This window comes from Hipposideros armiger, unplaced genomic scaffold, assembly GCF_001890085.2.
Source record: "Hipposideros armiger isolate ML-2016 unplaced genomic scaffold, ASM189008v1 scaffold_407, whole genome shotgun sequence".
NCBI lineage: Eukaryota > Metazoa > Chordata > Mammalia > Chiroptera > Hipposideridae > Hipposideros > Hipposideros armiger.
The window spans coordinates 475245-488096 of record NW_017731757.1 but is presented as its reverse complement, the minus strand read 5'-3'; the positions used below and the strand labels follow the sequence as shown (position 1 = coordinate 488096).

Below are 12852 nucleotides of genomic sequence, written 5' to 3'. Positions count from 1 at the left end.
TTATACATTGTTCTAAGACAAAATTGAAGCTCTTGCAAATTGTAATATGCTTTATTTCAAAATAGGACCTGAAATGTTGAAGGTAGGCCTACCGGGAAACAGTCCGTTGCTAATCTTATTCAGATTTGGTAGGAAAAGCCTAGGAATGCATTTTAGTCAGTATCAGAGGCAAAGAACATGCAGATTCTGGTTTCATGTGATTACTTGAATAGCTTGCTAGCAGGCCAAATGTGAATAAGATTAAAATTAAATTTTCTCAGAGTAACAGACTTCTATACTCCTTCTAAAAATGGAAAAATATTTTTGACACTGATAATGAATTATATCTATGTGTTTCAAGTCTTCAAATAATACCTCTTCAGGAATTATAGACCATGCATAGCTCCATGGTCTCACTTAAAATTCACTTCCCTTGACATAAAATGTTAGAGCTGGAATGGGCAAAGATATTTCAATTCTGTGCTTCAGTGTCTGAAAAGTGTCTTCCATATTTGGGGGGTGGAGCCAACAAGTAGATGGAACCATTGGAACTCTGCATAGAGGAACCTCTGTAATGGCTACCCATTTCCCTCCCAGTAAAATCCAATAGCCCAACAACGGTTCTCAAGGCCCACATGGTCTGACGCCAGTACCTTTGGGACCTCGTTGCCTACCATATTCCCGCCACTTTCTCAACTGCAACCACCTAGGCCTCTTTCAACAGGCCTGGCATGTTCCTCCCTTGTGACTCTGCACTGGCAACTCCCTCTACCTAGAAAGTGCCTTCCCTGCATATCCACATGGTTAATTGCCTTAAGTCCTCTTTAAGTTGATGCTCAAGTATCATATTCTTACAGTAAGACCTACATGGACTGTCCTAACTAAAGTTACAACTTGCCATCTTTCCTCCCTTCCCCAAATCCTGGCATACCCAATCCTCCTTAATGTGACTTGCATTTCATTTTGTCATATTACTAAATGTTTTATAATTATATTATTTCCTGTTTATTGTGTCGCTTGTTTTTTTTATGTCTCCCCCAAACTACATCAGCGCAAAGATCTTTGTTTTGCTCACTGATGTATCTCAAGTACTTAGAACAGTGTCTGGCTGTATTTATTGAATGGATGATTACAGAGTATAGCGTACGTCCCATCCAGGATACTTCTTATTTCGAATTCTCCATACGTTCGTTCTCTTTTGTTCAATATATGATCCAACTTTGCCTTGACTGTAACGTTCATTCATCCCTAGCCTGATCCCACCATCCCCTTTTCATGTGTGTTCTACTTTTTCCCATGGGCCTGTCAAGACAGAGCCCAGGCCAGAAAACTTATGGCCGTGAGTTCATGGCAGGTGGCCATAGTATGCTGCCTAGTTATCTCTGAGGTTAGAGACATAGTTGATAAATGACAGCCTGCCAAACATCCATTACCACATCCCAGCTGTGCATGGGACTGGGTGTGCATCCCTCAGATGGCTATGTGCAGATGCACCTGTTTCACTCTGAGCTCTGGCATGTCTCAGAATTCCTGATGAATGTGGCTCAATAGATGAAGCTGTTTGGGACTTGATAGAAGGGGCAAAATTCCTTGCCTGAAAGGAAGCTTGGCCTGCAAAATGGCATCATTAGAAATTCAGATGCGAGCAGATCGGCTTTCCAATTAGTTTCCATTTCAAATTTCTAAATCCCTTGCATGGGGGAAGCCATCCTAGATTAGACTGGTTGGAAGAATGATATCTTCCACCCCAGGTTTCTGTGACTAATATTGGTATTTACTTGTGAAATCCACAAGAAATTTAGCAAAATAGAAAATTTTAGAAATNCTCTGCTCTTTCACATAACTGGTACTATAAGCAGTCCTTTTAAAGACTACATAATATTCCACTGAATGAGCACGCCATGATGCACCAAAACTCAGCATTGGCTATTAAAGGTTTCTTTCCTTTTCCCTCACTGATAAATAATAGCAAAATATTATTGTGGTTACCATTTGTTGAAAATTCTGATTCTTTTCCAAGGGTTGAGTTTTTTATTAGTTTTTAATAATACTTCATATCTACAAAGAAGTCTAGAAAATAATGAGACACTCATGACTCAACAGCCAGATTAACACAAGCGAATATGTTACCATATTCACTTTAGATTTTTCCTTTGCAAAGAAATATGTCTCATGGGGTGGAAGGAGGTGAGAAAGGTGGTGATGAAGGACACAGTCTGTCAAATGTCTCCTCTGAGAAAGACTTGAAGGCTGCCCCTCTCCTGATCCCCTTCTTCCTATGGTAGAGGTGACCTATGTCACCATATATTATCCTGGCCTAAGCATGAACAGTCTGCCATTTTCTGTTTTCTCTAAGCACATGAAGATAAGTAATAATTTCAAAAGGAGTTTTACTGAAAACAAAGGGAAAACCAAAAGCAAAGGAAAATAAAAGAAAAACCTTGAACAGTCCAAGTCTCTGTCAGCTCTTGCCTTGTTATCCCTGTTCTGTACACTCCTGCCCACAGGGCCTGACTCCCTTGGTCCCCTCTGCCTACAGAGTTGCCTGTATCTCCACCCTGTCTTCTCTCTAAGTCGGGAACCACCTGCAACTCCAGGACGTGTTTCTGGAACCCCCCCCCATCCAGGTCTTTGATGGCTTATCCTTCCCGTCTTTGGTGTGCTTGTTGGGATGTCAGGCAGCAGGACTAAAGCCAGCAATTTTCCAGGGCTCAGTATAGGAGAAGCTGATTTGGAAACTATATCTAGTCGAAGAAGCAAGGGACCTAATGAATTAAGGAGTAAAGGGATAGAAGACAATGAGCATTTATTGAGAGACATATTATCTAGGTGTTTTACTTGTATAATCTAACTTTATTCTTCCCCACACAGCAAGATAGGGTTTATTTTCCTTGTTTAATAGATGAGAAAACCGAATCTCAGAGTCCTGTGCTCAAGATCACCATTGCCTTTTTATGGTTTAGCCAACCCATCTTTTACTCATCTGCCTCCTTCCATNCACAGGCTTGCTACTTCGGTGGTGAAGAATCCTGTTACCAAACATGGCAAACTCACATGTCCAAACAACAGTATTTCATTTTTTATTGCTCTATATAATAAGTGACTAGATTAACTATTGAAAATATATTTTCTCTCTCCAGAATCCAAAGAGAAGAAAATTTCACCAGCTAAATTTATTAACTTGTACAGCTAAAGCAGATGGTATGATAGGAAAATATTGATTTTTTTCTATACTGACAGAGCAGCTGATAACTTATTTTTGGTTTGATTTAATGTATAAACTGCAAGTTAGGTCAAGGGATTTCTTATGCTATTTTATCCAGGCTTTTCTTGGACTTTACAAATCCACATATTGACTTTTCAAAGGAAAAAATCTAATTTAACCCATTCGGGTTTTCATAAGACAGTCACAAATTTTCCTTAAAATTTAGCCCCCTTGTACATGTACTTGTCATCTATTTCCCATCATATAGCCATAAAAAGGGCATAATTCAGCATTGGGATGCACCACTGCCGTGTCCAAACATATTAATCTTTTTGTGGTCCCAGTGTTTCTTTGCTATTTCCTCTGAATTTACGGTGGGTATATTCTTAACTATTTGTTCTTCCCAGACCTAAAGATTCTGCATTATGCTTCTTTGGAGGTTTACTTTTTCCTACCTGATATGATAGTTGAGATGAAGACCATGGTAAGTGAATTAATGTGCCCTATTTTGTGTCCTATAACTGACTCCTACCTCAGTGCCAAGTTTTTTTTTTTCTCTTTTAATTAAAGTTTATTGGTTTGAAAATTGTAAGTAAAGTTACATAGGTTTCAGGTGTAGAATTCTGTAATACATCACCTATATATCATATTGTGTGTTCACCACCTAGAGTCAGTTCTCTTTCCATCACAATCTATTTGATCCCTTTTACCCTCACCTACCAACCCCTCTCCCCTTACCCTCTGATTACTAGTAAACTATTGTCTGTGTCTATGAGTTTTTCTTTCTTCATTTGTTTCTCTTGTTCCTTTGTTGCTTTCAGTTTTATATACCACATATCAGTGAAATCATATGGTTCTCAACTTTCTGTCTGATTTATTTCGCTTAGCATAATAATCTCAAGATCTATCCATGTTGTGGCAAATGGCATTATTTCATCTTTTCATATGGTAGAATAGTATTCCGTTGTGTATATATACTACATCTTCCTTATCCAATCATCTATTGAAAGTCACAGTGGCCAACACATGGAGACAACCAAAGTGCCGGACATTTTGATGTTAGTGAATAGTGAATCTCAGTGTGTATTTGTCTCACTCAAAAACATTGCCCTTCTACAAAAGAAATTAAACTTAGAAAAATTCCTGGAATAGCTTTTGTAGGGTGATCTAATACATATATTTTAAGTTATGTGCATTTAGTCATTTTCAGAGATAAGCAAAATACATTAATTTTTGCAAATAGGTTTCCAAATGCTAAGTTTGGATATTCTGATAATGGAATAATGTTCCAGAATGTATACATGTAGCTTGTTCGATGAATTGTNCAAAAGTTAGATATTCCAATCTTGCCTTGATCTGATGGGGATTTAGAATTGATTTGCCTGCTGTGAAAATTACTCAGGTCATCAGAGTAGAAAGCCTGCACCAGTTTCTGGTAATTCTCACTTCCGCTCTTTATTGCTGTGTCTCTGACTTTCCAGAGATCTTTTTCAGCAAGTGAGAAGCTCCAAGATGAATTTGGAAGAAAATTCATTATAGGTCATGGAGAAGATTCAAGAGACTGATCAGTGATAAAGGCCTCCTTCCATTCATCCAATTCATGTATCCAATTCATTTTTCATCATTCATTTGTTCATTCATTCATTTTACTGTCTGTCTCTTACACATGGTGCCAGCCACATTTTTCCTTATACAGGCGTTTTGGACTTGATCCTCCCTTTTAATATAAACCCCATTCTGTTAAGCTATTTTAGACTAGATTTAGTCTGTTTTAAAATTAATTTATTCCTACCATTTGCTTTCTATATTTCCAGTTAGAGCTTCACACCCCCTTCTGACTGGGACTACTTTCTTGTGCTCTGACTTGTTGATATGGGAAGGATGCTAGATGCCATATACTCTATGCCAAAGACCTTGGATGAAGCTTAGAGGGAAACATGGGCAATGAATTTAGCCTTGTATACTTTCCTAGTGAAGGTAAGTTCAAAGTAAGGTTCATATTTAAAGTTTTTGAAAACATATAAAATATGAAATACCACTCAAAATTGTACCCCTTTATTGGTACTATATAAAGAAATGAAATAAACCAGAGCCTCTATACATCCCTCTAATCTCACATCTCAAAGATTACTATCTGTATAGTATTTATAGTCATACCCATATATTAAACTACTATTATATGATTTTAAAGAAAAAAAAGAAACAAGCTAGATATCTATATCAATCAAAAGGAGACCAAATGAATACCAGTTGAAGAAGTTTGGGTATATTCATACTATAAGCTGTTATGTGATTATTAAAGGAAGGCAGTATTAAGACTTAAAAGGAAGTTTTAGACTAATATGTGTCATAAGTTTTTCGTTAAAATGTGCAGATATTGTCCAATTATTACAAGAAAAGAATAGATGACACACACCAAACCAAACTGCTGCAATAATTTCTTCTGTTGCTTTATTTTTGAATAGTTCAAAATTATATATTACTTTAATAATTCTAAAGTAATAAAATATTAAAACACTCTCCTCCACATATTCTTTATTATTTCCCTCCAACACTTAATCGTGCTAAATATATTGGTCTTCAGTTTGCATTTTTCATTTACTATATCATAGACACTTTCTCATTTAAAAATCATTCTTTTCATGGCTACAAAGAATCTCTTATATGTATATGTCATACTTTATTGAATCGTTTTGCTATTGGTGGACTTTTAGGCTGGGTCTAAATTGTTGCTATGCTTCACTGAACATTATTGTCTCTAGATATGCATGTATATAAGCAATTATTCCTTTAAGGTGAATGATCAGAAATGGGATTGCTAGAAATGTACATTTAACATGTTAATACCCTGCCTAATTTCCAAGGGTTCAACTGGTTCTTAAGAGACTAAGTAGTATCAAGTATTTTAGAATAAAATATTTTCTCTTCTTTTGATGACTAGGCTGATTATTGTTGAGGCCTGAGGATTGGTAACTGTATTTTTTATTTAATGTGGTTGAATTTGAGAGGAACCACTACATGAATAGTATGCAATTTCCATATATTTTTTAGTTAAAATACATTAGCCAGTGTTAAATGGTGGCAATCCTTTTATTTTCTGTTATGTAAATAACGTACTTTGATATCTTGAGCTGAAAGGGCACTAGGTAAACTGAGAATTATTATTGTTCATTGTTTACTTCTACTATTTTGGAAATAGTTGTTAATACCACAGATAATAAGGCAGACTTTTTCCATGTACAAGCATCTTCTTAGAACTACAGACATGTAGGGAAATTAGCAGGAACATTTTTTGGGAAATGAAACTACTATTTTAAAAAATTGTTGCTTCACTATGCCCCTTATTTAGTCCCATGAGTTTATACATTCTCCAAAATTATATAGCAGAGCATATCTGATATTTTAATTTGCCACAGGATACAATACAGGTGACACTTGAACAACACAAGTTTGTACTGTGCAGATCCATTTATATGTGGATTTTTTTTCAATAAATATGTACAGTATGGTAAATATATTTACTCTTCCTTAAGAGTTTCTTAACATTTTCTTTTCTCTAGCTTACTTTATTGTTAGAATGCAGTATATAAGGTATATAACATACAAATTTGTGTTAATTGACTGTTTGTGTTAGCGGTGAGGCTTCCAGTCAACAGTAGGCTATTAGTAGTTAACGTTGTGGGGAGACAAAAGTTATATGTGGATTTTTGACTGCCCGTATGGTCAGTGCCACTAACCTCTGCATTGTTCAGGGTCAACTGTGTTATGATAGGCTTTTCAACTATAGAAAGTAAATTCTCAGTACAGATTTGACTATAGCAACAGAGATGTAGTGCTGAAATCAGTAGAGTGATATAGATGGAAAGACATTATCTATACAATCCTTTCATTTTACAAGTGGTGGAATTGAGAAACTGAGATGCTAAGTAACTTATAGAAATCATGGGTTAGCAATGGTGAGGCTTGTAGTAGAACCGGGTCTCTGACTCCTTGGCCAGTGTTTTGGCCACCCATCCATGATGGATTTTGTAGGGAAGGCATGGGATCACTGAATAAATGAAATAAAAGGACACCATTGTGTAACATGTGGTTGATGCTTTCCAAGTATTTGCTGCTTGCAAATTCGAAAATGAAAAAACAAAATTATTTGGTTATTGTTTATTCCTAGACTGTACCCCAAGCCCATCATCTGTTATACACAAGGAGCTATGAGAATAGATGGATTTAGGAATAGTGCGTCTGCCAGTAGCAAAAAATAGCTGAAATCTTTTTGGGAGAATTTGTAGCAAATAAGTAACATTTGTCCATCATGCTGTCAGCACCCCATGTGGCCTCTGCTGTCTCCCTGATCTGCTCTCATGCCACCCACCCCTACCTACCCAGGCTTTTATATCCTCAAATACTCCAGTCTGGATCTTGCTTAAAGATATTGTACTTGCTGTTTACTACTGGCCACACTCTGCCCCCTGAGGCAGCATGGCTGCTGTCTCCTCAGTATTCAGGTCTTGGTTCTAATCTAATCAAGAGGGGCATTTGTGACCATTCTGTATACAGTAACAGTGGTATTACTTCCTGCTAGACTTGCTCACATTGTTCTTAATTTCCTTTGTTGAATTATAACTGTCTAAAAATATCACGTCTATTTATTTGTTTGTTAANGTCCAAACTTATGTCCAAATGAGACTTATATAGTGTTTTATAGGATCATAGGAGTGTGCAAATGACTATAGCATATCCATCCATTCATTTGTTGATTTTTGCAATAAATAGTTATTAAGTATTTACTGTGTGCCAGGTGCTGTTCTGGGTGCTAGCTCCCTTGCCTTTTTCTTGCTCTCTGCCTGGACATCCTCCTTTGGTCCCATGGCTTCAGTTACCATCTCTGTGTTGATGACTGAATTTATTTTCAGGCACAGAGTCTGTTCTGAGCTGTATATTAACTACCATCCAGGTGGATACTCATATTTTATTGGTGTATACCCCTCTAGTACATCATGTCAAAATTGAAGTCTTCGTGCCTCTCAAGCCTACTCTCCCTGTGAGCTCCCCATTAACACATGCACGTATTTATTTATTTATTCATTAATTTATAAATTCAATGAATATTTACTCAGTACTTAACCATATACTGGGTGCTACTTGAGGTGCTGGAGATTCAGCAATGAACAAAACAAGTTTCTTGCTTTCATAGAGTGTACACTTAGAAGTGGAGAGACAGCAGTAAGCAGGTAATAAGTAACAAAGAAAGTACAGATAGTGAGAAGTATGTAAAATAAAATAACAAATAGGGTGGTTAAGTAAGGTCCATTGAGGAGGTGGCCTTTCATTAGGGACGAACGAACCAGAGATGTGAAGATCTGGGGACAGTTGGCTTCAGGTCCAGGGAACAGCGAGTGCAAAGCCCTGAAGGTGAGAACAGCCCGCGGTAGGCAGTAGCACACAGAAGGCCACCCTGGTGAGTGGTGACACTGAGCTAGGTGGGCTTGGAGAGGTGGTCAGAGCCCAGATGTGATGGGCTCTGCAGGTTGCGGTAAATGTGGTCCAGTGTGATGAGAAACCATTCCTGGGGACCAACCACGGAGCCAGGAGCCTGGCATTGTTCTCGATTCCTCCTCCTCCTTCATTCCTGTATCTGGTCAATCTCTATGACTTTCTTTTTGTTTTCCAAAAACTTCTTTGTTCACCCCCACCTCAGTACCTCCCCACTGCCACCTCCCCAGTCCATTAAAAAAATTCAGCTTTATTGAGGTATAATTAACAAATAAAGTGATAAGATATTTAAACTGTAATTGTGGCAATTATACACACACACACACACACACACACACATTGTGCAAAGATTCCCTGATGTAGTTAATTTACACATGCATCACCTCACATATTTATCTTTTTTTTTTTTTGGTGAGAATATTTAAGTTCCACTTTCTTAGCAAACTATAATTATACAATACAGTATTATTAACTATAGTCACCATGTTTTATCTTGGATCCTCAGACCTTATTCATAGTGGAAAATTTGTACCCTTTTACCAACCTTTCCCTGTTTCCCCAACTTCCTAGCACCTGGCAATCACTTTTCTACTGTTTCTATGAGTTTGGCTTTTTTTAGACTCCATATATAAATGATACCATGCAGTATTTGTCTTTCTCTGCCTGGCATTGTCTTAGCATTTCTCTGTCTTAGCATTGCTTTGAAGATTAAATAAGATAATGAAATTGTTTAGACAAATATTACTATTGTTATCATTAGTACTAAAATAGAGGTATGAATATTTTTATCAAGAGTTGTAATGACCAAATATGATGCTTTTTAAAAGGCAATATTGATAGCAAATTAGTATAGAAATAGATTTCATTAGAATGAGTATAAGGTTAGGAAGAAGTGAAAAATGGGACAATGTGTGGCAAGCTGACAGGAAAGAGATTTTTCTGAGCCCTTCTAGAAGTATTATGGCACTCCAGAGTCTTCAGAAGTCTTGGAACGTTTTCCTGCCTTCTTCGATGCTGCTTCTCTCTCCAGCAAATTGCAGAAATGCCAATTCCATTGCTTCCTCCACTCCAATCCTATCTCTAGTGCTTCCTCTGGTGCTGCTGAGGTTTTCAGCTCCAGGATTTTGTTCAGAGCCAAATGACAGAAATCAACGTCATGGCCCAGTGATCTCTTCTTAGGCTTTAGGTGGGATCAGATGAGCCCAGTGGATTTGTCCACCTCTTCCCTGTCACTAACAAAGGTGCTTGTGTTTTTCTTGCTAGAGTAGGATCATCTACTCAAAGCTTAATGAAATCAGAAGGAACATTGTTTGACAGTTCAATTCCATTCCTGCATTTTTAAGCTCCCAGGGGGTACTAGATTCTGTATTTCTTGCAGATGTCATTAGGGTAGTGTAAATAACTAAACCCAAGGAATGAAAGTTTGAGTAAAGGCAGAGGATACAAAAAGTGAATGGAGCATTGGTGTAAGTTCCCTGGGAGAGATGTGAAACAGGAGATGGGGAAGCTAAGGATAAACAACAGTGCTGAACTCTCAGAATGGCAATTGGTTATGGTAACATTCTTCAAAACTTGAAAAGATGTTACAGATTGTAAAAAGAAATGATGGGGGTGGTGGTGGGGGAGCAGTAGGGGAGAGAGCGAGAGCAAGAGGTTGAAAACAGTAAAGACCTAGTTTATGTCATAGAATTGGAAGTTGCTTCAGTAATATTTGAGTGTGCATTGCGTAAGTGTACAGAGAATTTAGAAAGAGGGGTAATGGAGTTTCTTAGGGATTTCGGTAAGCCCCTTTCTAGCCATCTTATTATTTTGGAAATTGAATAAACTCTTCCAGGACACAGAGCTAATTAATACACTTGGTAATCTGATACTTCATTAAATGGAACTCCTTGAGGAGCCTATGAAGCTTCAAAACGTGCACCCTAGGAATAACTTTGTTGCTTTTCAGTAATAATAACAATAGGCATGAGCTACTGGACACTTACAATGTGCTAGGCCCTGTGCTCTGTTTTATAGAATTCTCCTTTCATGTGCACAGCAACCCTAGGAGGAGAGTATCCCGAGCCTATTCCCAAAGCCTTGGTCCCCCTTGTTTGCTGCCATTTCACATATTGCCACGGCTTCGCTGGCATCCTTATCTCATTACCTACGGTACGTAATAATTGTTAAATGAAAAGGACCCAGAAATGTGCTCACAGGGAATACATCGTGTCTGCCTAAGCCTGTTTGCCATGAAACTAAACCAAAAAGTCAGATGTAAACAAGACAATATATTTGGAGGTATTCAGCCTTGGTCTCTTAATTTTTAAAGTAATTCCCCTGATGCATTTTGTCAATTATAAAACTCAGGGAAATATGGAAGTCTCTATTTCCTAGACTTATGTTTTTACCCAGAAAATTCATCTTCTTATATTCCCCATTTCTTTTTAGTCTCTAGTCTTTCTTACAACAGTTATCTATCATTCCTAATAGATAAATTGATCCTATTTCCAAACTTTAATTAACATCTTGTCATTGATTAAACCTGGGGGTTTAGTCATGTGCTAGTCATGGAATTAATGTGAATATTATGTTTAATGGTTATTTTAAAATGCAATTTTATTGATTTCAGATAGAAAACCGTTACTTCCTCCAAGAGAGCAACATGTTGGTGGAAATAATCCCTTCACTGTTACTGGTTCAAGATTTGTCTACTAGTTTCAAGGATTTTCTTTTTGAAATGTCAAAACTAAAAAGGGAAACAAAAATAACATTAACAGACCCACGTAGGAAATTATATTATTTGAGGATGTCAAATTGGAAGATGGAGCATGTTTTTTTGCAGACTTCCCTGCTTCCTGAAAATAGCAATGAATAACAGAGAAAATCTTTAATGCCATCTTTGAGCTTTTACTTGATAAAAGGAACTACTGTAGAGCTTCGAAGGTTTAAAAAAAAAAAACTCTTTGCAGAAAGAGTTTACCCTNATAGTCAGTTTTGCCGTCTCTGGCACGCCCAGAGGTATGATCTTGGATTTCTAAATTATTTAGCAATCCCCTGCTCACATACCTTAGATAAACTTCTGACTCTGGGCCTTCTGCAAACCTTACCACTAGCAATCCTCAGCCAGTCCTGTCTCACTCTCCCACCTCTCTCCAAACAATGGTCCATGGTCCCTCTGGAGTTGGGTCACCAGTGTCCACCCCTAGTGATTGCACCATGGCTACAATTCTCAGCTTGCTCTTTCGTGTTTACATAAATATATCTATAACAGGCTTGTTAAATCCCACTTTCTTCCTTTGTACAACTGGATTAACTGGTCCAATTTTTTCAGAGAACAGAGTTATGTATTGTTTAAATGTCTTTTATATTGTGAGAATGTCAAAACCTTTTAAATATATTGTTCTCTATTTTATTAGGCACTTTCTTACTCTAAAAATCTTTATTTTCTTCTCCTCTAGGAAAAAAAAAGAGAAAGATACTAAAGAGAATGCTATTTTCTTGTGGAAGTATGACACCATTGGTGGCTGTTTTTATACTGCGGTTCTGGGAAATTTAAAATTTTACATTCAGGTTGCGTGGAACTCACCTAAATGTCTACACATTGCAGTGGTATACTGCTGCTTTTCCCTTACTTGCCCTCTTTTTTTGATCAAGAAAACACAAAACCTTTTATAGATATTAACGCTCAACAACCCGAGAAGACAAGATAAAAGTCAACTACAAAGAAAGTTATAGAATGGGTAGACAGTTTTATTGACATCATATAGTGTATCAGAAACAAGAAAGTTCTGTTAATTTCACAATTTTTCAGACCAAACTATTTCCTGATTAGGATGATACTACCAATTTGGAAATTTTCTACTAACTTAGAAACTTACATCAAAAGGTGCTTTTATCTGACTGGTCAATTGCTGCCAGACACATTGATAGGAAAATATCTCTAGGGCAAAAATTAAAGGAAAGCTTTTTGTAGAATTTTTGCAATATTATAAAAGAGAAATATGATTGAAATACTTGCCTCGGTTTTAATGCAGCAAATATAAGAAAGCATGAAGTCATTATATATGCTAGGCATTTCGTAGGTATCCAATATGTATTTCATTGTTTTGAAAATTCCTATGAAAGCCCATTACCATTGTGCATTATTTGTCTCTGTTTTAAAAGTTGAAGTCATCTTTAACTTATTTTCTTTAAAA

At 37.0% G+C, this 12852-nt stretch overlaps 1 protein-coding gene across 2 annotated transcripts in view; it reads left to right on the top strand.

Annotated features, from left to right (window-relative positions):
- Positions 1-12852, top strand: part of LOC109394067 (heparan-sulfate 6-O-sulfotransferase 3-like) — a 386720-nt gene that overhangs the window by 88543 nt on the left and 285325 nt on the right. The window contains exon 2 of one of the 2 annotated variants that reach the window (XM_019663846.1): positions 4999-5065. The exons of the other annotated variant lie outside the window; for it this stretch is intronic. Within the exon in view, the coding sequence (XP_019519391.1) occupies positions 4999-5002 (4 nt within the window). The 3' untranslated portion in view covers positions 5003-5065. Of the gene's footprint in view, positions 1-4998; positions 5066-12852 lie in introns of those variants that run through there. 2 annotated transcript variants of the gene reach the window in all.